The 26,213-nt window shown below is 41.7% G+C and overlaps 1 protein-coding gene across 1 annotated transcript in view; it reads right to left on the reverse strand.

The window, feature by feature from the left end:
- Positions 1–10,116: 10,116 nt before the first annotated feature.
- si:ch211-137a8.4 (uncharacterized) overlaps positions 10,117–26,213 on the reverse strand; it is a 38,788-nt gene continuing 22,691 nt past the window's right edge. Inside the window, exons 2-4 of the mRNA XM_067595509.1 lie at positions 18,989–20,605; positions 16,026–16,541; positions 10,117–10,894 (exon numbers count right to left, since the gene is read on the reverse strand). Of these exons, the coding sequence (XP_067451610.1) occupies positions 10,872–10,894; positions 16,026–16,541; positions 18,989–20,378 (1,929 nt within the window). The 5' untranslated portion in view covers positions 20,379–20,605 and the 3' untranslated portion in view covers positions 10,117–10,871. The remainder of the gene's footprint in view (positions 10,895–16,025; positions 16,542–18,988; positions 20,606–26,213) is intronic.

Genomic DNA, 26,213 nt, shown 5'->3' on the forward strand with positions numbered 1-26,213 from the left:
GCTTGCTGTCTGCTCGCTGTTATCTGCAACAGCAGATGAAACATTTAGGTTTTTTTTGGTTTGTTTTCTGTTTCAACAAGGTTTGAAATAATGGAAATCACGATAAAAGACTCACAATGTTTTCATCTGACCTCTTAAATATTAAATTCCTGCAGATATTGACAGATAAAGTGCGTCCAGTGAACAATGTCTTACAATATGCACAGGATCAGGAACGGATCGGGATTTTGTAGAGCCAATAATGATCTATTACAGTAAGTACCTTGAGCAGGCTTGATCCCAATCTTGCGGATCAGCTCAGTACACCTGTAGCTTAAAAAAAGGTTTTTTAATTAATATGTTGCTCCTGTTTCCCATGTGGTGTTTTTCTCTGTACCACAGCACATTGGATTTAAAATAAAATGCCTGCGTTAAAGTGCTGACTCTCAGGTTGTATTTGAGGGTGTTTAAATCCACCTCAGATGAACCGTGTGTAGAAACTGCTGTCGTTTTTATGTGTAACATGGTAACTACCACAGTTTGGGGCTGAAGCCAACGCTGAAGTTCTGCTGACGGCCGTCCCAACTGACTCCCGTTCAATAAACAAGTCTTTATGATCTCAATCTCTAAAGTCGGACCCTCTAATAAGTGTTCTGGTGGTCATTTTGGAAATAATTGCTCCGTTAATAAGATTTGAAGACTTATATTAGCTTTGATGTCTGCTGTGTGGGCGTTGATTGATAGTTTTGATGCTCTCCCCGGCTCCAGGACTCACAATGAGTCAGACTATTGTCGCAATATTTCACTAAGTTTAATTTGACTTGATTACGATACCTGTCCTGTTAGTACAGTTTAGCTAAAGTAGCTAACGTTGAGCCTGAGTGTGCAGCACTTGGTGTTCCAGTAAGCTAGCGTTAGCTTGTGTCCAAGGTAGCGCGGCGTGTTTCCAGAGTGTGAAAGGCAACACCCAGCACTCCTTATCAGGAAGGTTCTAACTTGATTATGATACCTTCCCTGTTAGCTAAAGTAGCAAATGTTAGCCTGAGTGTGTAGCACTTGGTGTTCCAGTAAGCTAGCGTTAGCTTGGATCTGAGGTAGCGCGGCGTGTTTCCAGAGTGTGAAAGGCAACACTCAGCACTCCTTATTTGGAAGGTTCTGACTTGATTATAATACCTGCCCTGTTAGTACAGTTTAGCTAAAGTAGCTAACGTTAGCCGTGCAGCGCTTGGTGTTCCTATAAGGTAACGTCACATCTCGCTACGTCCATCTTTATGATTTATAGACTATGATCAGATCCTTTGCAGTCAGTGACTCTCTGAAGTGATGATGATGACTTTCCCAGACCTGGACTGCAGACAGCTTCAGTTCCTGCTGGTTTCAGAAACTTTTTGCGAACACATAATCTTACTTCTTGAACACGCTACACATCTTCCGTACATGTACGAACACATCCTTTAATTGTCACTGATGCCGTCGTCTCTCCAGCTGTGATAAGCTGCAGATATTGTCCAAAAACAGACATGCATACAGTTCTGTTTATGCTCCATTAAGTGTCTACATACACGGATGTACTCACACGTTTCTCGCCACAAAGTAAAGTGTTTGTAGTCATAAATGTTCAGAAGCAGAAACTATAAATTAAGTACAGGCCTACGTTATGTTATTTCTGGTTAAAATCCTACTGAAAGACCACAAAATCCACAGAACAATCTTGATCCGGGAACCCTGTTGCAGATAGGATGGGGAGACTGTGAATAAAAAGTGCTGCGAGTCCCAAACTGTTCACCCAGCGTGGACTTGAACACCTTCAAATGAAAGCTGAGTCAGCACTTTAACCTCATCGTCGCTGTTTCATTTCAAATCCAATGTGCAGGAGTACAGAGCCATAACAACTGAAAAATGTGTCTCTGTCCAAGTACTTACAGACTGTGTGGTGTAAAATCCAAGTAATGCAAGTGTCAGGCTTTGAAAATTATTATTTTATTATAATCCACATTCAAAACTCATTACACCAAAATATCTGCCTCAGTGTGGGAGCATGGAACAGTATTTATTTATACAGCTAGACGGTTAGATTTAGACGAAAAGTAATGAAAATGGTTTCAAGAATTAAACATCTGTTCATTTTCTACTCTGAAACATGGAGTAATTATTTAAAAGCCTTTGTTATTACTTTTGCTGTTCATCAGTTTGAAAGACTTAAGTGTGGATTTTTGTATCAGCAGTAGAGAGAAACTCCTCAGTTTGATGTCTCCAAGGTACGATGTGTTCCAGTTTTGTCTGCGTCACATCACAGCATCTGTTTGTCGTTGTCCAAAAAGATTTTGATTGTGTGAAATACTGTGTTGTTTGCTTTGTACGTAACTAAGGAGTTGATAATAAAAAAAAAAACTGGAAAAGTACATTATAATCTGTGTGTTTCTGGTCTGTTTTTTATATTTTGAGTAGTAAATACAATTTGAATTCTCTGCAGCTATAAAAGCAAACATCATGTTACATGTTTATCCATAAATATGTTTACATTGTACACAGTAAGGAAGGATAAACTGGTTCTGGCACCATGGGAAGAAGTTTCCATATCAGGTGGCAGTTAATATCACTGTCATCATTCGTAAATTTTGCAGATTTTGTGCAAATGGAATTTTTTGGTAATACATTTATATTACCCTAACCCTAACCCCTAACCCTTTATCTCAAACTAACCTGCTTTTATCCAGAAATACTTAACTAAACAGTGAATCATTGCAGTGTGTTTCTGTAAAAAGCACCCAGAGGAAACAAATAATCGTCTAGGCCATTGTCAGTATTGATTTTGACATTCATAATATACTATAAAATAGATTTAAATGGATTACACCACAATAAAAATGTCCTCCTAGACTCTGAATCTTCAAACTAAGGAGCAAATTACACAAAACATTACACAGCGCTTTAAAGCTGTACTAAAAACAAATACTGCCTCTCTGTAGTAGGGATGTGCAGAGGGCCCAGTTTTTGTATTTGTATCTGTATTTGTTGAGACACCAACATTATTTGTATTTGTATTCAAATAAAAGTGGAAAGAGGCTTAAAAATCTTGTTTTTGGTTTTATTACGCCTCTAATTGTAGAAAATTAAAGTGTTAGAATAAGTGTTCATGAATAAACTACCTTACGAAGGAGGTCCCCACATCGGGTCTCAAACTGGAGTCTCCCAGACCATAAACGACTGCACTGACTACTGAACTAAAACTTTACTCATCGCCTCATTGCAGACAGACCTCTACCTATTTATACACCCATAACACAGAGACAGCACAGCGTGTAACATGTAGGGAAGAACTTCAGAGGCGATTATTGCTTTGCACTTTTCATTATTGCCTATTTTTTTACAACCTAACTTTGTGGAAAGGAGAAGGGGAACAACAGGTTATGGAGAGTCCCTTGGGAGCACTTCATATGTGTCAGTAGCTCAGCTTTATCTCTTGGGAACAGCCCTGACTCCAGGAGTGATGTCCAAATTAGGAAATGTGCGTCATGTAGCAGGTGGATGTGACTCCCCTCGTTGAGACCTGCTGATAGACGTAACATCTCCCCGAAAACAAATAATTTAAAAAATATTTGTATGAAACAAATATTCGTATTAAACCCACTATTTGTGCTTTGCCGAATAATGTACTTGTACTCTGTAGTCTGTTTAAATACTTGATGTAATCACACACATATATGCACAACTGCAGGGAGACAGAAAATAAAAAAATGTAGAAAAAGTAGACGCAGATGAGGATTCCAGAGAAAGTGAGGAAGTTAAAGATAAACCCCAACAATCCAGACATGAATTAAAAGCAGAGCCACAAAAAAGCGAGTTTATGATGAAAGTGTGCAGCCTGAGCGAGGAGTTAAAATCTGTCAGGGTTAGAATCAGAAAATGAAAAAGCAGAAAATGGAAAAGAAGACCAAGAAATGGAAATTGTGGAGGTGGAGGACGGTGTGAGAAGAAGGGAAGTGTTTAACGCCGAAATCAGACAAGTTCTTAATTTACCACTTCTAGAGGAAAAAAAACAAAATATGCTTCATTTCACAGCGATGTGACTGAAATGTGTTTCAAAACACAAATGAGAGAGCAGTAAATTTGTCCACTCTCGCAGCATAATACAGTTAGTAATAAGAGGAGCAAGCTGTCCATGATAAGACATGAAGGTGCAGGGAATTAGGAAGAATTTCACCAAGTTTTAGACAGATTGGTGCCGTCTAATTTAGAAATACTCATGGACGTGTCTTCAGAATTGGTCGTTCAGATTGTGAGAAACCCAGCAGGCGTTATGAAGTGTGAAATATTAAAGCAAACTTTCTTTACATCCTTCATAACACAGACAATCATGTGCTTTCCATCAACATATCACGACCTCTTGACTTTGTACTGAAGTTCTTTGAGAAATTTACAGTGTAGTACAAAGTCAAGAGGTTGTGATTTGTAGCACAACAAGCTAGCGAAGCTGTAAACAGAACTTCATTCCCGCACATGCTCAGTAGCGTCTGTCTTACACAGAACTACTCTCTGGAGACTGAAAACGTGATGCTGTTATTAGTCTTTGGAGCCGTTTCTAAACAAACTAACGTGATCTTTGTAATGAAGGAACAATTAAATCACTTGCCGTATCCTTTAAACATCTCATTGTTTACCTCATTATCTCATTCCGTGTAAAAATCCATGAGACAAGTTATAGACGAACGTCTTAGCTCATCAGATATTTCCCCGGCAGAAATCATTTTTTATGGAGAGTTATGACGATGCCGCCTGGAATCCTCACGGCTATTTATTGATCGACTTGACCCCGGCCTGTCCGGATCGATGTAGAGTCAGGGTCGCTCTTGTGTTCACCCCATGATCATAAGGTGTAAACCATTTTTATTCTTCTATATATAATCAGTATTAATATAATTATTTTGTAATAATATTAGCTACATAATAAGTTCATCAGGGGGCGTGGTTGGGGTAGAGTTTAGATGTGTGACACCACATAAAGGTCAACGCTGATTGGACTGTATTTGAGGAAAGCAGTGTACTACAGTATAATATCACTATATTCTCTCTGTTGTCTGTTCTGTTCAACACTAATAAAAATATTGTGCAGAGTAACGAACGCTGCAGCTTCAAAGGTTCTCAGCTTCTCAAATGTGAAGATTTGCTGTTGTTCTCTATATTTGTATCATTGTATGTTGAATATTTTTGGGCTTTGGACTGGTGGTCGCAGAAAACAAGAGTTATAGGTGTTACTGGGTGGACTCTGGGATCTTCTGATGGTTTTCTGATACTTTTATGGAACAAACAATTAATTAGTGGATAAATCGACCTGGGGTCAGATAATCTAGCAAAGGGTTTCTGGTTGGTTTCTGGGGCTCCGGGCAGAATATACCGTCACTAAGCTGCTTTGTGTAGTCAGTACATATACGGTATATGTGCACTGACAAGTTCTTAAAAGCAGCGAGGTACTTAAGAGCCCACTGCACTAACACTAGATTAATTAACTGTAATGTGCCCACTTCTAAAGATACTACTGAAGACTATCTCTCATAGCAGCATGTACCAGTTAATGTTCGAAATTCTGTTCACTATCTCAACCCTTATCTCTCTCTCTCTCTCTCTCTCTCTCTCTGTGCTTAAAATGTCTTTAAACTTGACCCCGAATCCTCCGTCTTTAATTTGATCTAATGATAGCAGCTGTAGCCTAAATGTCAGCTGCCGTCAGCCTTTTTATACTTTTCTAAATCTTCACATCTTCAAATCAAATCATTTAATTTCGTCTAATGATAAAGATAAAGTTATGTTTCAGCCCCCCCCCCCCCCCCCCCCCCCCTCCTCGTACATGTAGGTGTAAAGTCTTTATTTAGCAGCTGGTGTCTTTACGTTGTAATCCTGACATGTAATCCATCTGTTCTCTGCCTCTTTATGTGTTTGACCTTAACCGCAACCCAATGAAAGACAAATCTAAAGACGACTGTAACAACTCAGACATTATCATTATCCCGACGTGTTCTCCATCTGCTCTTCAAATCTGTTTCCAGTTTGATGAAGAAGCTCCGCGTTCGTCTGGATTTCATCGCTGTTCATTTATACTCAAACACATCATCAGAACTGACACGATTATTACCCTGATTTGTCTATTAAAACGCCTTTAACCCACAAAGCATCAGTTTTCCTGAGGTTGTTTCAGCGTGTGTGTGTGTGTGTGTGTGTGTGTGTGTGTGTGTGTGTGTGCTGCTACTGTACTCTGGCATTACGGCTGTAATAAGATAATCCCACAGATTTGGCCCGACAGCAAGACAGTATGCTGCCGATTTCAACTGACAGTAGGGAATTATCGTCACCGTGCACTTTACAGACGGCCAGACATGTGTTATTATTGCTGCAGAGAGTCTAAACGTGTGGTCCGTGGACCTCTTGAGGGACACTGATGAGTTTTAAGTTTATTAGAGATTGAAGTTTAGAGTGATTTGGAAGTTAGTCGTCTGTTTAACCCTTTTTAACATCTAAATGCTAAATGCTCCACATTACATAACAACCCTGTAAATAAATCACCTTCACCTTTACACATGTTGCTGCTGTGCAAATGAAAAAGTTCAAGTTTGCTCCAAAAGTTTAAAGAATGAGAGCAAAACAGAAAATTTGATAATTGATTAAAGGACGAGTTCACAGTTTTTCATATCTGTCTTAAAACAACAGTCAGCAGCTCAAATGAACATTGAAACAGGTTTTTCTTGCTTCCTCCTGCTAATGTCTGCTGTTAGAAGATCTCCTTCTAAACTTACAAAAGTGTATGTGAAGATAATATGAGGCTAGTTATGATGAGTTAGTCATATCAAGTGGATATCTGACACATTTACAGTCTTTTTAGCATCAAATTCCCTCTTTGTGTTTCCCTGTTGAGCTGCGGTTGAAGTATAGTAACAAAAAGAGGAACTTTGGCACTAAAAAGACTGTAACGTTGAAAGATATCTACTTGATTTGACTCATTTTAGCTTCAGATAAACTTTTTAATACATTTTTACACAGGAAGAGTCAGGAGGACTGTGGATTTTATCATCACTTATATTGTAAGTTAATTATGAAGGGATCTTCTGATGGTCAGTATGAACAGGAGGAATGATTACAGCAAGAAAAACATGTGACTGTTGTTTTAAGACAGACTGAAAAAACTGTGAACTTAACCTTTAATCATTTAAAATCTGCTTACAGCTTCTCAAATGTGAGAATTTGCTGTTTTTCTCTGTTTTACATCATGGTAACTTCAACATTTTGAGGGTTTGGACTGTTGATGGGACAAAACAATCAATCTTTTTTTTATTATTTTATGACATTTTATACACTAAACAATTTACTGATTAATCTGAGAAATTAATTCAATCTTGCTAATTAAGTTTTGTGTATTTTTTAAATCCAATACTCTGAAACACGAGCATTTCCAAACCCCTGAATGCATCGCTAAGACAAATTGCAAATCTGGTTCCATATGCATCACATATACTCCGAAACAGATGAGATAATTACCAAATACAGACTCAGTTCAGTTCTGCCCGTGTCCTCTCTGCACACACGCTCCTTAGAGGACTTAAAACTTAATTTTATAAACTAAACGTCAGATTAAATTTCAACTGGAACGCCAGGCAGCATCCAACCCACACTCAGCCGGGTCAGGAGGAAGGTCATGGAAGGTCAGGTTTACTGGTTTTTACTGAATCACAGTTTTTTTCCCTCCACATATTGCATTTACAAAATGTCTGACCTCTGTATGATATCTCGCAGTCCTTCACATTGTGCCTGAACATCTAACATTTGTCTGACATGTCTTGCAGTTTCCTTTGTTCGTTTTAAAGGTGTGTCAGCAGCTCACGTTCAAATCTGCTTACACTGAGCGAGCGGGGTCAGTTTTTTTGGCTCAAGGACACTTTGACTGGATATTTCCCCCACCGAGCACTTCACTTGATCTCGATACTCGTGCTTTGGCTTTCGCTCAAAATCTGTTCAAAGTCTGAGCAGTAAATACTGAACATGTTCAAAAAAAAAAAATGCAGAAACAGCTTCAGGTACCAGAAATCTGAGCTTCAGATGAGAGAAAACAGGAACCAAGTATTTCTATTCATACTTACAAACCAGTCAGTCATCGAAATGTGTCATTTTTTTATGCTTATAGGACTGGATGACAATCCCTGTACAGGAAACAGTGTAAAGTCGCTGGTGGGAGATAACAAAAGCTTCCTGAAAAATATATAAATGTAGAAGCTGAGATTATTTGAAATGGTTTAAAAACATGAAATGTGAAGAATTGTGAAGAGAAATTGGCCTGATGGGCTGTTAAAGACTTATTATTTCATCTTATTACTTTCCTTTTGTACTGAGTGTTGTTGCCTCGGAGGAATTTTACCAGTAAGTACATTTACTCAAATACTGTACTTAACTGTACTTGTACTTTACTTTAGTATTTTCATTCTACTACATTTATTTTACAGCTTTACTTTTCAGATTACATTTTTACATAAAATAATAATAAATTATGATGAGCTTATAAATAACACTGCATTTTTTAAAAGATTAAACTAGTGGTTCCTAAACTTTTTGGCTTGTGGCCTCTTACAAAAAATCAGTGTGTAGTTTCAGACGTCTTTGAGTTGTTTGCACTCACACAGTATCCAATAAATCACTGTTTGAGGTCCACAGAGGTAAAACTCTCCGATATTTCCACAAAAACACACAAAGATTAAAGAAAAGTTCTGAAAAGTGAATCCAAATATTTTCTTCTTTCCTTCCCAATCTGTCATCATGACCCCTCAGATTTATCTCGTGACCCTTAAAAAGCAATTGAAACCAGCTCCACCTCAACCAGCTGTAACAATAAAATGTTACATTTATTCAATAAATCAGTCACAACCTGATTTTCTGCAAAACAAACTTTTACTTGAGTATTTTATGTATATTTAGCTGGTAAATACTTCTATACTTTTACTTAATTAGGTTTTTAAATGCAAGATTCTTTCTTTTTAGTGTGTTATTGATACTTTTACTTTTTTTTAAGGATGTGATTACTTGTTCCACCGCTGTCTGAGGTACATTAAATTACACTTTTGATAACTTTCAGTGCTTCATTTCACACATAAGATTTTGTATTTGTAATTTGAAAGAAAGAATTTAGTCTCAGCTGAAACAACCATAAAATTCAATGTTACAAAATGGTATAACTAGGATGTCAAAGGTCCTTTTTAGAGTTTTATCCGACGTGTGAAACATAAATATAGTGTAAAAGCGGCGGTGTGAAAGGCCTGAGGCTGGCATATGGACGTCCCCCCCCGCCTGTCTATATATGAAACCCTGCCAGCCTGCTGCCAGATAATACATACAGGTCTTCTTTAATACAAAGAAATCTCGTATTATTCCACCCATTACGTAAAAGGATGAGATTATCGATACACAGATTAATAAGCGCCCAATGGTGTTCCAGCACATTGCCCCGCCCTCCTCCCCTCCTCCCCCTCTTCCTCCCCTCCTCCTCCTCCACCCGCCCGTCTGCACACAACACTTCAATCATCCAGATAAAAATAGAAAACCCCACAATGACTTTGCAGTTTAGTTGTTAGATTTTAGTCTTTATTGTACTATTTTTTTTTCTTGACAATTTGCTAGCGGACATGTGAAAACTTGGACCAACAAAAACATCATCATCATCATCATTATTATTATTATTATTATTATTTTTTTAATTACAGCATATCGTCAGACTGCAGTAACAGTGAGAAGATGTGTTTTTTAAAAAATAAAACAAGAAAGAAACAAAAAAAAGAGAGAATCCAAAACCAAAACAGGAAAAAAAAAAAAAAAAAAAAAGAAAAAAACATTTTGACTTTTAATATTCGGTGGTGATTTTTCTTCTTCTTCTTCTTTTTTTTTTTTTTTTTTTTTAAATTCATGTACACAATATAACAGTCTAAAAACATTAAACACACAGAGCTGAAGACATTGCAGTGTTGGTTGGGAAGTGGCAGTCCTCAGGGCAGTTTATATACTGTAGCAACATGGTCCTGCTGTACTGTCAAATATCTACTGGGACGGATGGGGGAGGAGGATGGGGGGGGGGGCAAAGGGGGGGGTTTAAGGGGGGGGGGGTGGGGTGGGGGTGACTACAAACCAAAATGGCCGTCAATATAAAACTAACAGTCTTTTTTTTTTGTTCTTTTTTTCTGTTGTTGTTGTTGTTCTTTAAATCCACCAATCAGGAGTCGGCAGAGACAGAGAGCGGAGTTTATAAGGAGGGCGGCGGGAGAAGGAGGAAGGAGGAGGAGGAGGAGGAGGAGGGGGGGGGGTAGGGGATAGGGGTTGGGGGGGTGGAATGTCTCGATTTTCATTTTTTTTTAACATTTCTGCATTTTCTTTTCTCTCGTAGACAATATAAAATCCCACAGACAAGCAAAGAAAAAAAATAAAAACACTGGATGTACATGTTTGTTTGTTTGTATGTCTGCATGTGTCGGACGGAGGGGATGATGGATGGATGGATGAAGAGATGGATGGATGAAGGATGGATGGATGGATGGATGGATGGGAGGCGAAAAGAAGGGCTTGAATTATTGCTTTCTGAGTAAGTATTATTTTTCACTTCTCATCTACATGAATTGCATCTCTCTCTCATTCTCTCTCTCTCTTCTCACCATGGTGATCTGTTAACACGTGATTACTCCGTTTATTCGGGAGGAAGGAGGAGGAAGGAGGTGGAGGAGGAGGAGGAAGGAGGAGGAGGAGGGATGAAGGGAGAGAGGAGGAGGTGAGGGAGGAGGGAGTTAGGATGGGGGGGGGGGGGAAGGGGGCGGGGCTCAGAGCTCCTTGCTCAGCGAATCCCGGGCAGTTCTAATCCTCTTTGTGTGGCCTCACACGTTTCCCGCCTTTTTGTCTGGTAAATGATAACAGAAGAGATTGAAAAAATGTATTAAAAAATAGGTCTTGGAAAAAAGAATAATAATAATAATAATAATAATAATAATAATAAACAGTCATATAAAAAGGGTTATATGTTGTATGTGTGTTTAGTGGTTTAGTACAGATGTTGGTCTCTCTAGTGTTGAGTTAGTTATTTTTTAAGGACGTACACAAAGCAAACAACAACAACACAACACAGTTTCATGAGGAGAATATGACAAAGTGTCGTCATATTATAACGAAGGATCATCATCATCATCATCACGATAACCAAACAGGAAGACGTTCAGTCTGTCTGTCTACCTGTCTGTCCCTACAGTGGCAGGTATCTGTATTTGTGCCTTTTTTCTGGGTTTAACTGTCCTTTGTGCTCAAGAGACTCTTGACCTTGAAGAAGAGGATTTTTCCCTGAAATCAAATAACCTGACCGTCCACTCGTATATCGCCTGCCTGTCTGTATTTCTGTTTGATTCCCCCCGAGAGACAGAAAAAAAAACAGGGAGAGAGATGGCAGAGAGAGAGAGAGAGAGATAGAGAGAAGGCTAGTTAATCTGGCTTGTTGAAGAGGCTCCGTGACACTTTGATTTTGCTCACTAATCCGTTGATGGACTCAACTCTATTGATGTCTGCTAAAACCAGCTTTTCTCTCCGCAGCAAATAGAGAGCTAACTATCTAAGCTACAGCTAGTTAGAGCTAGCGGGCCAGCTGCCTACGCAGCGCGGCGCGGCAGAGTCGGCCGGAGGATCGAGGAGGGAGGCCAAAACACGAAGGTCGAGACTCCAAGATGAAGCTTTCGGTGGCTTTAATGTGTCTAATCTCACGTGTTGGTTCAGCCATTGTCCATTACCCATAATTTTATAAAAAAAAAGAACAAAGATGACGCTTTTTTTAACCATCTGAATACTGAGAATAACATGTACTTTCCACTGAAAACGAACAATCACAAATTCGATCTGACTGCAAGGTTTGTAATCTAAAAGTTTCCTTGACAACAACTTAATCTAGCAAAATTTACCTGAGATTATTATAATTATTATTATTATTATTTGGTGTCACAGCAGCAGCAGCAGCTCGGGCCAATTCAGCATCGACATGGAAGACGGAAGATGCAACGGAAAGAAAGAAAGACTAAAAGAAAAACCCTGAAATCTCATTCTGTAACTGAGCTGCATCAGCAATGAATGAATTCCTGGTGAAATTATTACTGAACACTGCAGTGACTTTTAATATTGGATGGAAGACTTGCCTGCATAGAGGAGGAGAATGTGAAGGTGCAGAAAAATGGATGTGACTTTTACTCTTACTAGTTGCATTTGAAAAGAAAGTCAAAGTTTGAGACGATGATGTCAGATAGTCAGATTTGATTGACAGCACCTGTTGTCAGTCTGACAGATAAGATACACTTCTATGTGTTAATCAATACAGCTGTCTGCACCGTGTTTCACCTGCATAATAGTGAAGCATCAAGTGTATTTTCTTCTGTTTTAGGTGCGATACAGTCATTGAATATTGGGCTCTGAGCTCTGTCAAGGTGTTGTGACCTACATAGTCTCTTGATTGCCGACTAACTGTACAAATAAGGTGCTAAAACAGCAGCGGAGGGTGTCAGATTCACAGGTGTTTCAGTTGAAAGTACGTTTTTGTGCTTTTTCTATACTGTTGAAGTTGAAGTTTAACTAATATCTGAAAGGTGGGGAGACGGTATGTAAGCCATGTTCATGTCATATGGGGGGGTTACCCCTCATTATCACTTTTCCAACTAGTAAATCATGCCGTTCAGGTCCAAGTTGTAACGAGGACAACTTTCTGAAAGCTCCAATATATTAGACACAGAGCTTAACAATACAGAAGTGCCTGAGAAAACACTGTCATCTAAGATAACGAAGCCAAAATTTAATGAATAAAGCTTTCTATTGTCATTGCACAGTATTTTTTTAAACGACCATCCTACATGACATGAACGTGGCAGTTGTGACCCAGTTTTATGGATCCATAACACAAAAAAAACGCCATTTTTTTTTCTGCAAAAGCTATTAAATGTGATCCTAGCTAGTGCATTTATGTGCATCTCTTAAAAGAAATGTACATTTAATGGTGTCAGGTGCTTGAATGTTTTGAAAAAGCAGCTGCTGGTGCTTCTATCTGACACTGCGGAGAGCTTGGCGCCGTTTCAGGCCTCAGTGTGCCAAACACTAGGTGTTAAACAGAGTTCAATTTTAGCAAAAAGAGTTTTAGCTTCAAAGAGGCTTCCAGTAAATCTCACAGCAGCAGCAGCAGCAGCAGCAGCCGTGATGCTCTCTCTCTACAAGCATCTGTTGGTGCTGTGTGAGATCAAAGTGAGGCGGTTGCTGGACACCGAGCCTCACACACACAAGCACTTGAATGGAAAGGAGGGATGGGACTGATAAATAATGGAGGAGGGAACAGGGCACCTTCTGGTTCACAGGCATTTCACCTCCTGTTGCTCAGTGTCCAGCAGCTCTGAGCGGCCTCCCAGGTGGGAACGTGTGAAATGGTACAAACAAGAAGGGAAGCGTTGCTGGGAGAAAAAAAAAAAACTCAGCAAAAAACTGCTTCGAGATAACGAAAAGCTTAAAATGTCAGATGTAAAAAATTTTTATCTCCATTGTCAGATTTCCTCACATCAGTTGCTCGATTTATTCATCTCGACGGGTCGAAATGGACCAAAACTGCACCAGAAAAAGATCAAATCTAACATGTTAATGCTACAGCTCCTTTATATACGCTTGCACAGTGACAGGCCATGTAGCGGTTAATCTGATATTTTCTATTTTTTTATACAAACTCATGAACAGTCAGCTTTCAACCGTAGCTGCCCTGGAAATCTGTAGCCTGCTCACCACCTGAGTCCCTGTTACTGTTAAATCAGGGCTGCCAAGTTTTCACTTCAGCTTTAGTCTCTCTGGTCTATCCAAATATAAGTAATATCTGAATAAATCATCAGCTCCGATAATTATTTTGTTGCATGCTTTCGGTTCAAAACAGACAATCGGTGCGTTCAGGGACAGTGCGTGAAAAGTGCTGCCTTAACCTTGTTACGCTCTGTGCTTCAGCCCGTCTAAACTTGAAAATAAAAACTCCCTTAAAAATCCACTTAAAAATCACAAATTTTACATCGGAGGAAGTGAAGGCAAAAAGTTAGCGTGAGAAAAGGCATGTGTGGCGTGAGGTTGTGAAATTTGTGTCAATTACGTCAGTGGTCCCCAACCCCTGGGCCCCGGACCGGTACCGGTCCGTAGGTCATTTGGCACCAGGCTGCACAGAAAGAATAAATAACTGACATTATTTCCGTTTTATTTATTATCTAAGTCTGAACGATGTTTTATTTTGAAAAATGACCGGATTCGTTATGTCGAGTTGTCATGCACTTTATATTTGTTTTTGTGGTGTATCTTATTTTGAAGGCATGTTTAAATGTTACCATAGCGACCAGAGAGCGTTGGGGGGCAGAGAGGATGTTACTCATGTTATGTTGTTGGCACAATGTTGCTAATAAAGTTGCATACAAGTACAAAGTGGATTCAGGTTTATTATTATATTTAGAAAATACCACAGTTTTTATGCCGGTCGTATCATTTTAGTTTGTTGTATTTATCCGCCGAAACCTCAAAGGCCGGTCTGTGAAAATACTGTCTGACATTAAATTGGTCCGTGGCGCAAAAAAAGGTCGGGGACCTCTGAATAACGTGATTCTCGCAGTCAAAAGTGTGAGACTTGGCAGCCCTGGTTAAATGGTTTTGCTGTTGGACTGTTCATGAACTTGACATTAAAATAGTCCTCTTTACAGAGAGGTAAATAAGGGAAGGGACACTTCTCTCTCTCTCTCTCTACATCTCTCTTCTAACAAATACTCACAGGTAATGTATATGTGAATAGACACTTATTAAATAACTACATTACAGTTTCTTTAAAGGGATTTTGGGAACAACCACTGCATTATTTTTTTTTTTTATCATGCAATCAATCACCCAACATAACAGAAGGAAAGCTTGCATGCCTATGTATACGTAGGTCCTGCATATGCGTGTGTATAACTTAAGGAAATAGTTCGACATTTTTCGGGAAATCCTCTTATTCAGTTGTAATTTCATGTCTGTTTGTTAAGTACAGAGCTGGAGTTGTTTTGTATGACCATAACCAAAAGAGTTTAGAAGACTCAGAAAACCAGCAATTCTTCACATTTTAGGAGATGGAACTGGAAAATGACTTTAGTAATTGATTAATTGACTAATCGTTTCAGCTCTACAACTGCGCAGATTTGACAAGGATTTTAAAGTCCAGCTGTTGTCTGTCAAGAAATATTTCCAGGACATGACTACTAAAAAAAAAAAACTCCTTAAGTAGTCATTCTTTTAATATTTTTGTTTATTGGAAATGAATATAGAGCTGCTGGTAGCAATATTTCTTTCAACTTTGGACAGAGCAAGGCTAGCTGTTTCCCTCTGTTTCCAGTCTTTATGCTAAGCTAGGCTAACCACGTATAGACTCCAGTTCTGTACTTAACACACAGCATCGGTTGGTGGTAACGTGTGTTTTTGCATGCGTACGTGTGTACTAGGCTGTGCTAATAAGTGTATTTGGCACATTTAAGTGAACGAGTATTTATTTCCACATATATGTGTTTATTTATGTGCGTAAATGTGCGTTTCTCCGTGTTCTTAGTATCTAACGTCGGCGTCGTGACACCCGTTTAGACCATTGTCGACGCACAGCTCCCTCTCTAATTGGTCGGTCGCTGCTGACATCACGTTCTGCACGATGGCCACCGCCGCATCTCGAAGATCTCTCTTTCTCATCTCCTCCTCCTCATCCTCCTCCCCTGCTCTCTCTCCCTGGTCACATGACTCGTGACAACCTCCGTTTTGTGGAGACTCTGCCTTCCCTCCCTCCCCCTCCTCCTCCTCCTCCTCCTCCTCCTCCTCCCTGCTTACCGCTAGCGCTAGCTCAGTTTCTTGACGGCTGGTTTTAGTTTGTTTACTGCTATCGTCTGTTAGTGCTGGTAGTCTGTTGTTAGTATCTCCTTCTTTGCTGCTGCTGCTGTTTTGTGGCTCGGCAGAGTCCCAGTCGGCGTGCTCTAACTCACCGCTGTTCACAGCTGCCGTGGCGTTGATGATCTTGGAGTTGGCCTCCTCTTTCGCTCCTCCTGCCTCCTTGCTCTTCTTCACGGGGCTGCTCCCCGTTGTCGTCTTCTCCTCCTCCCCCTGGTGATTGTGTGTGGCGTTCTCCTCCGCTGTGCCGTTGGCGCAGTCGCTCTGCCCGTTGGTCACCGGAGCTTCGACCGGCGTCTTCTCCGCCTCCTTCGCGGCCTCACCGGCGTTCTCCGCCGCCGGCGTCTTCTCGGCCGCCGCCGCATCTTTGTCATTGGTCTCCTCGTTCGCTGTGGCGGCTTCGCCATCAGCGTCTGCTTCCTCTGCCGCTTCTCCTCCCTCTCCTCCCTCCGCGGCCTCCTCCTCCTCCTTGGTACCTTCGCCCTGGTCCACGCTGGTGGACTTGCCCTTTCGCAGGATGAAGTTCTTCAGGGAAACTGCTCGGCCGAAGTGCGAGCGCTTGGCCTTGGCTGACTTGCCGTCTTTGCCTTCCTCTGCTGCTCCTTCCTCACCTGAAAGATGGAAGAAGACAATTAAAGCTTCTTTATGAATAATGAGATTTTTTAATGATCAAGTGTGTCTCCAAAAACAAAAAAACAGTCTGTAAGTCCAATATTCTGGTCTCTACATATTCCTGAGAAACATATCTGTCTCTACAGATGTTCCACGTTCTTCACTGTGAATGACTTTTCATATATGTGCCATGTATGAAATGCTGAAAAAGCAGACAGCGAAGGACAGACAGCTGTCTTCTTCCTGGTCGTGTTGACCTGGCTTTATGATTTTTGCGCTAAAGTAAACAATTTTATAGCGATGTTGTGACGAGGGACGAGGTCGCCTGGGTGCTGCCTGAATAACTGAGAGTGAGTCAAACTGAATTATTTGAATTTGAATTGAATCCAAAAAAAAATCAACATAAACACAAAGATGGAAATCAGATTCGAAAAAATACCATTTGCAATGAAACAACTCATGTTTTTATCCACTTCGACTCTGGTGTATAATCAGCATCTCGTTTGTTTTTTTTTTCACTTTGCATGCATTACTGCAAGTTTTTCTGAGCTGTGCAAAAGAAAATCAAGGTGAAAATCAGTTTAAACTGATTTCCTCCAGCTATTCTCCACTTAAAAAGTCAGTAAAAACCAAAAAGACTGAGCTTAATATATACTATTTCGCCCAGGGTTCTGTATTTTTGGACCATTTTCTTGACACAGCCAGGAGCGAGCTAAATTTAGTCTTTACTGTTGACTGAAGCTACAGCGTGATTTAAATTTCATATCAGACGTTGAATATTTTATTTGGGAGAATGTTCAATTACATTACCTCCCCCAGAGTTAGCAAGGCACTAACTTCCCTGTCCGGGGAGAACAGACAGACACGAAATGAGTGTGAACACGCTGTCAGCTTCAGAGTCTGAATTTTTTAATGGTGTCCATTTTCAACCACTTTGGAGGATAATATCAAACACAAAGCTCACTCTTTCAAATCCTGGAGTCTTGACTACATATATAAGGCTTTGTTCCACCTGTTATTTAGCTCAGTTAAAACTGCAACACTGCTTCTTAAACAAATACATGAAATTAGACATGAATGTTTGTCAGGATAGAAGAAAAAGCAAAGTTCTGCTCCACAAATATGTATTCAATTCTCTCTGATATGTGCATTTTTTACGAGACATTAGATAATTTGACCTCTTTGGGCCTTTATGTAAATGAAACCATCTGAGAAGTTTAAGAAGGAAATCAAGCATCTCCAATGTACCAAGTGACCCCAACCAGACACAGCTTTATTTTGTTAAGGGTCACAAGCCAAAAGGTTGGGAACCACTGAAGAGTATAATAAAATTCTTTAGGAGAGAAGATCCTATACTCACCGCTTAATCTCACAGTTTAAAGAAAACCCTGATTTTAGGGATGCACGATATTGGATTTTTTGCCGATATCCGATATGACGATATTTCCAACTCACTGTGGCCGATGCCGATACCGATATATGCACATATTTCTTTCCAGATGGCTGAGGAGACTGTTATGCATGCAATCATGGATTGTACTAAGTATGATCAAGAAAGACAATATATGAAGGAAGAATTTAGGAAGACTGGAGTTCAGGAGCTCAGCATTAAAACTTTAATGAACCTGCTAAGTGGGAGCAGCAGTAGAGTTTTCATTGAGTTCGTTAGACAGACAGGATTAATGTGGAGGATTTAATCTCTGGTCCACACTCCGGAGCAGAGGGTGGCGGTAATGCACCTAATACGCTGGTTGCCAACTGCTGTTATAAACCAAAAAGATTTTTTTCCCAAACAGAGTGGTACATCCTGTCAGCCAAGGTGTTACCTATCTGTGCAGCCGAACACAGCAGCTCCTCCGCGGACTATTTTACCCTGACGGTCCCGGTGTTTCCTCCGCAGGCTTTGCTTCACTCAAGCTGCCCGTCAGACCAGCTGCTTCTTCCCACTTTAACCTGAATAACAAACTGGGGCTCGGTGCTCCGGTTGGATCCACATGGAGAACCGGGGCTATGGTTAGCTGAGAGGCTAGCGGAGCGTTAGCAGCAGCACGGCCGAAGGGAAGCACAGCCAGCTAGCCTCCGCTAGAAGAAGCAGCGGGTCTGATGGGCAGCTGACTGAAGCGGAGCCTGTGGAGGAAGCACCGGGACCGTCAGGGTGAAACAGTCCGCGGAGGGAACCACAGTCAGGCGGCGGAGGAGAAGGCAACAAATCGGCCTCTCATAATCGGCATTTAAGAGCTTATATATCGGCCGATACCGATGACGTGCCGATAATATCGTGCATCCCTACCTGATTTAAAAGTTTAAAAAGTCTCACCACTACAAAAAAAAAGATGTGACAAGAATCTGGATTTGAACCTCATCATCATCACTCCAACGTCACTCAAACAAAAAGTTCAGTTTTGTGGTTTATTTGTCAGACTTGTTGATGTTTGTGTCATCTTACCTGAGGTGGTGGCTGCAGTTGCGTCCTCCTCCCCGGTGGGGGGGCACTCCGTGTTGGCGCGCTTGGACTTGGGGATGACTCGTTTCTTAAAGGAGGTCCAGATCTCGTTGGCGTGATGCGTCACCGTCCCGCCTCCTGCCGCCGCCGCCTCGCCTCCCTCGGCTTTCTCCTTCTCCTCCCCTCCCTCCGTCTTAGCCTCCTCTGCTTCTCCCTCCGCCTTAGCCTCCTCTCCTCCCTCCGCTTCTCCTGCCGCCGCCGCCTCCTCTGGCTTCTGGTTGTCGGCGGAGTCTTTGTCGGAGGTCTTGGCCTTCCCGCTGATGCCGACCATGGACGGGTCCCTCTTCAGGCCCTGGAAGGTCCAGGAGCGTTTCAGCTTCCACCTCTTCTGCCCCGACTCCTTGGAGTCAAGCGTAGAGGAGTCTCCGCCGCCTCCTTCTCCCTCCACTCCGTCTTCCTTCCCGTCCTCTCCTCCTCCTCCGCTCTTCTTGTGCGCCTTCTGAGCCATGAGCTTCTTGAAGGAGTGCCAGCGCTTCATGTGCTTGGTGGTTGCCGAGGAGGACGAGGCTTTCTGCTCGCCCTCTGCGCCTCCCTCTGCTCCTCCTGCTGCTCCTCCTTCTTCTATGGTGGAGTCTGCAGTGGTGTTAAGTGCTTCAGGATCTTCCAGCCGGTCCAGGGACTTGGATCGGACCTTGACTTTTTTCTGGGGTTCTGCGGCGGCGGCGCCGTCCTTCTTTTCGGTGCTACGATGGGAGAAGATCCTCGCCACCGGCTTCCTGATCAGATCCCGGACTGTGGATTTAGCCTCTGCCGGTTTGCCCTTCTCCCCCTTCTTCTCCTCCTCCTTCTCTCCATTTTCTGGGGTTTTCTCTATCGCCGCCTCTCCTTCTGCACCTCCCTCTGCTCCTCCTTCAGCCGCTGCAGCCTCCTCTCCTCCTTTTTCTCCCTCTTTCTCCCCTCCTTCGGCTGCGTTCTCCTCTCCTCCGGCTGTGCTCTGCTCTTTCTTCTTCCTTCCTCCCATCACCTTCCCCAGACCGCTCTTGTTGAGGAAGGAGTCCAGGAATGAGGTCTTGGGCTCGGCGGAGGAGGCGTTTTCTGAGCTCTGAGGAGGTGCCGCCTCCCCGCTCGCTGCTCCCGCTCCATCTTCCGCTCCCGCTGCATCGTTATTCACAGTCTCTTTGTTATCGACAACTTCACTGTTGACAGCTGTGCCATCTTTATCGACAACCTCGCTGTTGACAGCCGTGCCGTCTTTCTCGACAACTTCGCTGTTGACAGTCTCTGAGTTTGCATTGGCGGTTTTAGCCGGTTGCTCCGCCTCCGTCGGCTTGCTCTCGGGGGTTTTCCCGTCTTCCTGGACCACCGGCGCCGCACTGGCCTCCGTCGCCGCCATTTACGGAAAGGGGAAAAACAAACAATAACAACAAAAAAAAAAGTGTGTTCCTTCTTTCCTTCCCTGGCCTTCTGCCCTCCTCTTCCTCTCTCTCTCTCTCTCTCTCTCTCTCTCTCTCTGGTGTTTCGTTCCTCCCGCTGTGGTGGCGCTCTCAGGTCATGGAGAGCAGGGTGGAGAACAGTTGCGAGGAGGAAAGATACTCAGCATCCTACTAGTCCTCCAAACTCCTGCAGAGAAAAGGAAGAGAAAGGGAGGAGGAAAGGTTGGAGAGGTAAGGAGAGAGGGATGAGAGAGAGAGAGAGGAAGAGGAACAGATGGTTAATAGTCTAAATCAACACCGTAGACCCTCAATTAGTCTGGTCTAGACTGTGCATTGAATGGGGAATGAAGTGTAACATAATATAGAATCTCAACGGGAAGTGCAATGCAATTATGATGTTTTCCTAATCAGACACACTTCCAAAATTCACACACACACACACACACACACACACACACACACACACACACACACACGTTTCCTTTATCTTTCCAGATGAAATGACTGAAGCTGGAGACTTTCAGAGACACACAGACTTGACTTGCATCAGACAGCAGCAAAAAAAAAAAAAAAAAAAGAGGCTTTGACTCCCAAAAGCTGCGTGTTTATTCTGTTGGGATTTTGCCACTTGAACTGGTTTCAAACCCACAGATTCCTTTCAAGAGTTCTGAGTTAGATGTCAAGGTGTTTTCAATCGTTGTCTGTCCCATTCAGCTCAGACTCAAGCAACACGGTGACGCATGTTGAATGTTGTATCCAAATGCCATTAAACTCCTTAAAGGGAAACACCAGCGATATTCCTGAAGATTACAAATTGACTTTTGGTCCCTTGTACGGGTCAAGCTCAAAAAACATTGGATCCTACAATTCTAAATATGCTAATTTAGGCTAGCATCTTTTGTTAGACCCTCCGTTACCTCATAAAGACCCACATCTTTCAAACTCATACAAGCCTCGAGCTCGTAAGCATTCGGTTAAATATTTGAAGTCATCATCATCAGTTTTATTTTCCCAAAGATCCTCGAGAGCCAAAGAAGACATTATATGACTGTTTTCAAAGGCTGAGTAGTTTTGTTTGGCCGTTGGGTCTGAAATATGAACCATTAAGTGTTTGGAAATTGCATAGTTTTGATATTTTCAACACTCAAATGTCTTTTTTGCACAATGTTGTTAAAATCACAAAAATCTAAGAGGAAATTTGTTTTAATTTGCAAATGTGGACTAATGTGTTCACACTGCTGCAAACTGGAATGAACTCTAGATGTAAAAAGATCACAACTCACTAAACTAGCTCAGTATTTTTAAGAAGCTGTCTTTGTATGAACACAACTTCATACACTTTACTTTCCTTTCTGTTTTCTTGTCATGCAGTCCACAAACCACAAAAGTAGCTTTAAGGACATTTGTGTCCTGTGAAAAGACCAAAACCAATAATGTTTTAGCTCCTCTCTCAATACTCTCTTCCTTCTCTATCCTGTCTGTGGCATTCAGCCTCGATCCCACTGATCCTCGCTTTGGTGCAGGTGCAGGACGAAAGCAGCATACAAAGGAAAAAGGAGAGGTGGTCCGCACACTGAAAAATGATGTAATGATGCAACGTTTTAACTTCCAAGGTCTTTGTCGGACAAACAGCCATGTGAACAAATAGGTTACACTTATCTTGCATAAGTGTGTAGCCTGCTCACTGTTCACATTGACAAAAACCTCGCAGGTCAGAACATTTTAAAGCCACTGTCATGAAATTTTGAATATTCAGAGCCTCTGTTTGCACCTGTAGCCAACACTTTTTAACAGGTCAATAATATAAAACAAAATTAATTAATATCCTAAAACAGATGCCAACACACAGGAGGAAATAGTGCATTTCTTGGGGACTATTTTCAGCAGCGGATTAATCCACATTTGGTGCTCTAGTGAGTATTTCTGGCAGCAGGACGGTGTGTGTGTGTGTGTGTGTGCTCATGGTAATGTAGGAACATGTCACTGATGTGTTTTAACAGTTTTAGAACGACGGCGCTCTGCAGCACAGATGAATAAGAGATAGATACACACACGATGCTTGTTGGCAGATGAATTCATTGTTGGTTTGGGTCTTTTCATGGAATTATGTTGACAATAAGAAACACATCACCAGACCTATCCTTTAAAACACTGCTTTGTTGTACCTTTGAAGAATTTAATGAATGAATGTGCGGATCAATGAACGTGTGAGTCACACATACTGATGTAGAGTAACCGACATTCAGCTGTGAGAAACTGTGGAGAGTCGGGACGTTTAGCGAGCACAGTCAGACGCTCTCAGAGGAGAAGCTGGTAAAAAAAAAAAAAAAAAAAAAATGAGTCAGACTGAAGGAGGAGGCAGAGGGGACGCAGGCAGAGAAGCACTCAGGTGGAGAGACAGTCACACAGGGGAGATGGAGGGACGAGCGAGGGAAGAAAACACAGACGGAGAGAGAGAGAGAGAGAGAGAGAGAGGGAGCGAGGTGTAAGCACATACATCACATGCTCCAGATAATCTCACTATGTTGTTGCCACAACTGACTGACTGACTGACCAACTGGATGACTTGGTTGACTGGCTGCCATATTGGCTTGCTGGATATGGTTGCCCGGGAGACGAGATGGCTGACTGACTCACAGAGTTACTGACTGAATAACTCACCTACGTTATCTGTTGATGAGTGCTAGTTAGCTAACTGGCTAGCTGTTTCACTGATTAGTCACTTTTTAATCAGTAAAACGACCTATCTGGATGTCTGTGAGGCGTGCTGGTATTTGCAACGTGTGATCGTATTCTCCTGCTGTTTGGACACATTTCACCATAACGCATTGCATTCACAAGCTTTAAAAGGCACAGCAGTGGCTCTCTGTATGTTCACATGTGAAAATGACCTGCAGCCTCGCACAGTGAAAACACCTGGACACAAACTGCTAAATCTCTTCTTCTTTGTCCTCTTTTTTTTCAACCAACAAAAACTGCATCACAGCAAACATCCCAGCTGACTAAATCATTATTCTATCATCACCACATCATCTGACAAAATAAACATAAATACAGGTAGTTCAGTCTCACCTATACTGTGTTTTAATACAGTCAAATTCACGATTGAGAAGCTCTCATTTACATACATTTTCTTTTTTCTGTTGTCAGTCAACGGAACAATGATTCTATCGCAGCTCATACATGTTAACAAGCAGTCATTCCCACAGCTGCACTGGTGATAAACTCATTATTTTATATGATAATATATATATGGCGTTTGAAATAAGTGAGCACTTCTTTACTTTACCGCCACACAGCGCCCGACCGGCAGTTAATGTCATCGTTTTACTAAAGCTCTGTTTTCCCCAGTAGACAACACACTTTAAGATTTATACACCAACATTTTAGTCTGGACTGAAGGGCTGAAATGCAGAGGAAAAGTCTACAGATGTAACCAGCTTAGTGGGAACGTAGTCTGAATGGCATGACATTTGTTTCATTGTCTGAACGTGACCTGACAAAACTCTCCAAACCGCCCAGCTGTTGCCCTGAATGGCTAGCAGTTCAAACATCTGTCTACTAGTTTAATTAGCTTGTTCGCTAACTGGTTGACTGACTGGTGACTTTGCCGGCTGCTTCCTGACCACGTGGAGTTTCCTGCAGCCAGTCAACGCTGCTCTGACTCTTGTTTACTACTCTGAGCTTTAAATCACCGGTAGCCTGTTAGCGCTGACGCACATAGCTCATTTACTCTGCCCTTGCTAGTAGCCTAAAGATAGAAACGGACACCTACACCTCGCACGGACACACACACACACACAGAAACAGCTACACACTTTTACTATCAGCCAGTGTTAGAATCACAGTGTTAATCAGCTGCTGCAAAACACAAGCACACAGATTAGTCTCATTGACATCGGTGTAGAGGCTAGCAGCAACAACGTGCACACCACATACTTTCAGCCTTCTACAAGAGTCCCTTCAGTTTCTGCTGGAACACAATAATTTATCTTCTAGAGTTTATAGGAGCTCATCAGTGAGTGGTTTATCTCAGACGGACTCTTCGACTCTGCATATTCGACTAATTAGTTTCTGTTTGCAGTTACAACAGGCGATGAACAGCTTTCATTTTGTCCGGCGACGTATTTGCTCAGACTGTTTGGAGAATCACATTAGCAGCTGAAATTTGGACAGAGATTATGAAGCTCTTAATCTAATATTCTGCTTATCAATAATTCAGCTGTTGATTGTCGTATTTATCGAAATACTGCGGATGCAACAGTAACAATCTGATGCACTATTCTGCTCAGCTCTATTTTATTTAATTTTTATTCTTTTCTATGTTATCCAGGATATCTGCAAGACACTGAAAATATCTGACATTCTCTAAAATTACAGTTAAAAATGGCGTCATTTCTTGGTGCACTTGACTCTGACTTATTCTATTTAACTTTATTTTCCTCTTCCTTACTGTTTAATTGCATCGTTGCTCTTGTTTCTGAGATGTTCGGCTCTTATTTATCTGCACGTGTTTCCGCTGTGAGACATATTTTATGCTTCAAACTCAACACAATTCACAATTTCTAGTTTAAAGCATCAACAAGTGAGCTGAGTGGAAACTGGAGGATTTAAAGGCGCTATAACAAATTCACAGATTTTACCTGATTAGATTAGATAAATTAGCCTCTGTATCAGCTTTGTATTCTTTTACTTTAACCCAGTTGCATTTGCAGGTAAATCTATTCAGCTTTATGGCACAAACCAGATTGAGGGAAATGTTCTTCCCATGCAAAAGAGTGAGAGGCTGAATCCAGATGTTTACCCTCTGGACCTTCTTACGTATAATGATGTGTCTGAAACGGTCACTGTCATCACGTAAAGTCTAAGGGGTGGGGAGAGATGTTCTATGAGACGGGACTTCATGGATGTGTTTTTAACCCACGCTGAGCAGACTCGCTGGAACTCGGACTCGGATTTAAGGGATCACAAACTTCCCATTAACGTGCCTGTTAAATCCAAGACTGGTAGCAGAAGAAGCAACGTGTCACCCTTCATCTCGACTGTGGACTTGTTGCTTTTCAGTCAATAAACCAGGATTATATATATGTATATAAATTCAACAATGAATCACTGATGAATAAAAATCCTCAGCATGGCAGTTTTAAACAAATATAACGGTATGAATGACACGTTCAGCCACACGAGACAGCTTTTTCCCCCGTGGTCGTCTTTGTTTCAGTTTCTCTTTATTATCTTGGGTAGTTTTTTTTTTGTGTGTGTGTGTCTCCTTGGCAGGTGATTACGCTGCAGCAGTAGATGAGCATTAACGAGTTGGATGGTGGATGTGAGAGGCTTGAAGCCCCCGAGGTGTTGGAACAGCATCAGACAGAAGAAGAGGACGACAAAATGGAGGGAGGGGAGGGAGGGAGAGAGAGGATGGAGGGAGGAAGAGGAGGAGGAGGAGGAGTGGTGCAGACATGGGCTCGTTGCAAATCGCCTCTCTGTTTCTGTTTGTATGTCTCTGACTTTCATTCTTCACCTCCATCCGTCTGTCTGACTGTGTCACTGTCTGGTTTCTCCTCCTTCGTCTCTCTCTCTTCTTTCCATCTGTCTTTCTCTTGCTCTTTTCTCCTCTCTTTATCTGCCACCTTTACCTTTTTTCTTTCTCATTCCCTATTTCTTCTTCTCTCTCTCCTTCCGTCGTCTTCTTCTCATCCCTCTGTCTCTCTCCCTTTTCCTTTCCTCTTTGCCTTTTTTTTTGCATGTGTCTGCATCTCTTTCCTTCAGAGTTGTTTACCTCCCTCTTTCTGTCT

This window comes from Thunnus thynnus, chromosome 7 (assembly GCF_963924715.1).
Source record: "Thunnus thynnus chromosome 7, fThuThy2.1, whole genome shotgun sequence".
NCBI lineage: Eukaryota > Metazoa > Chordata > Actinopteri > Scombriformes > Scombridae > Thunnus > Thunnus thynnus.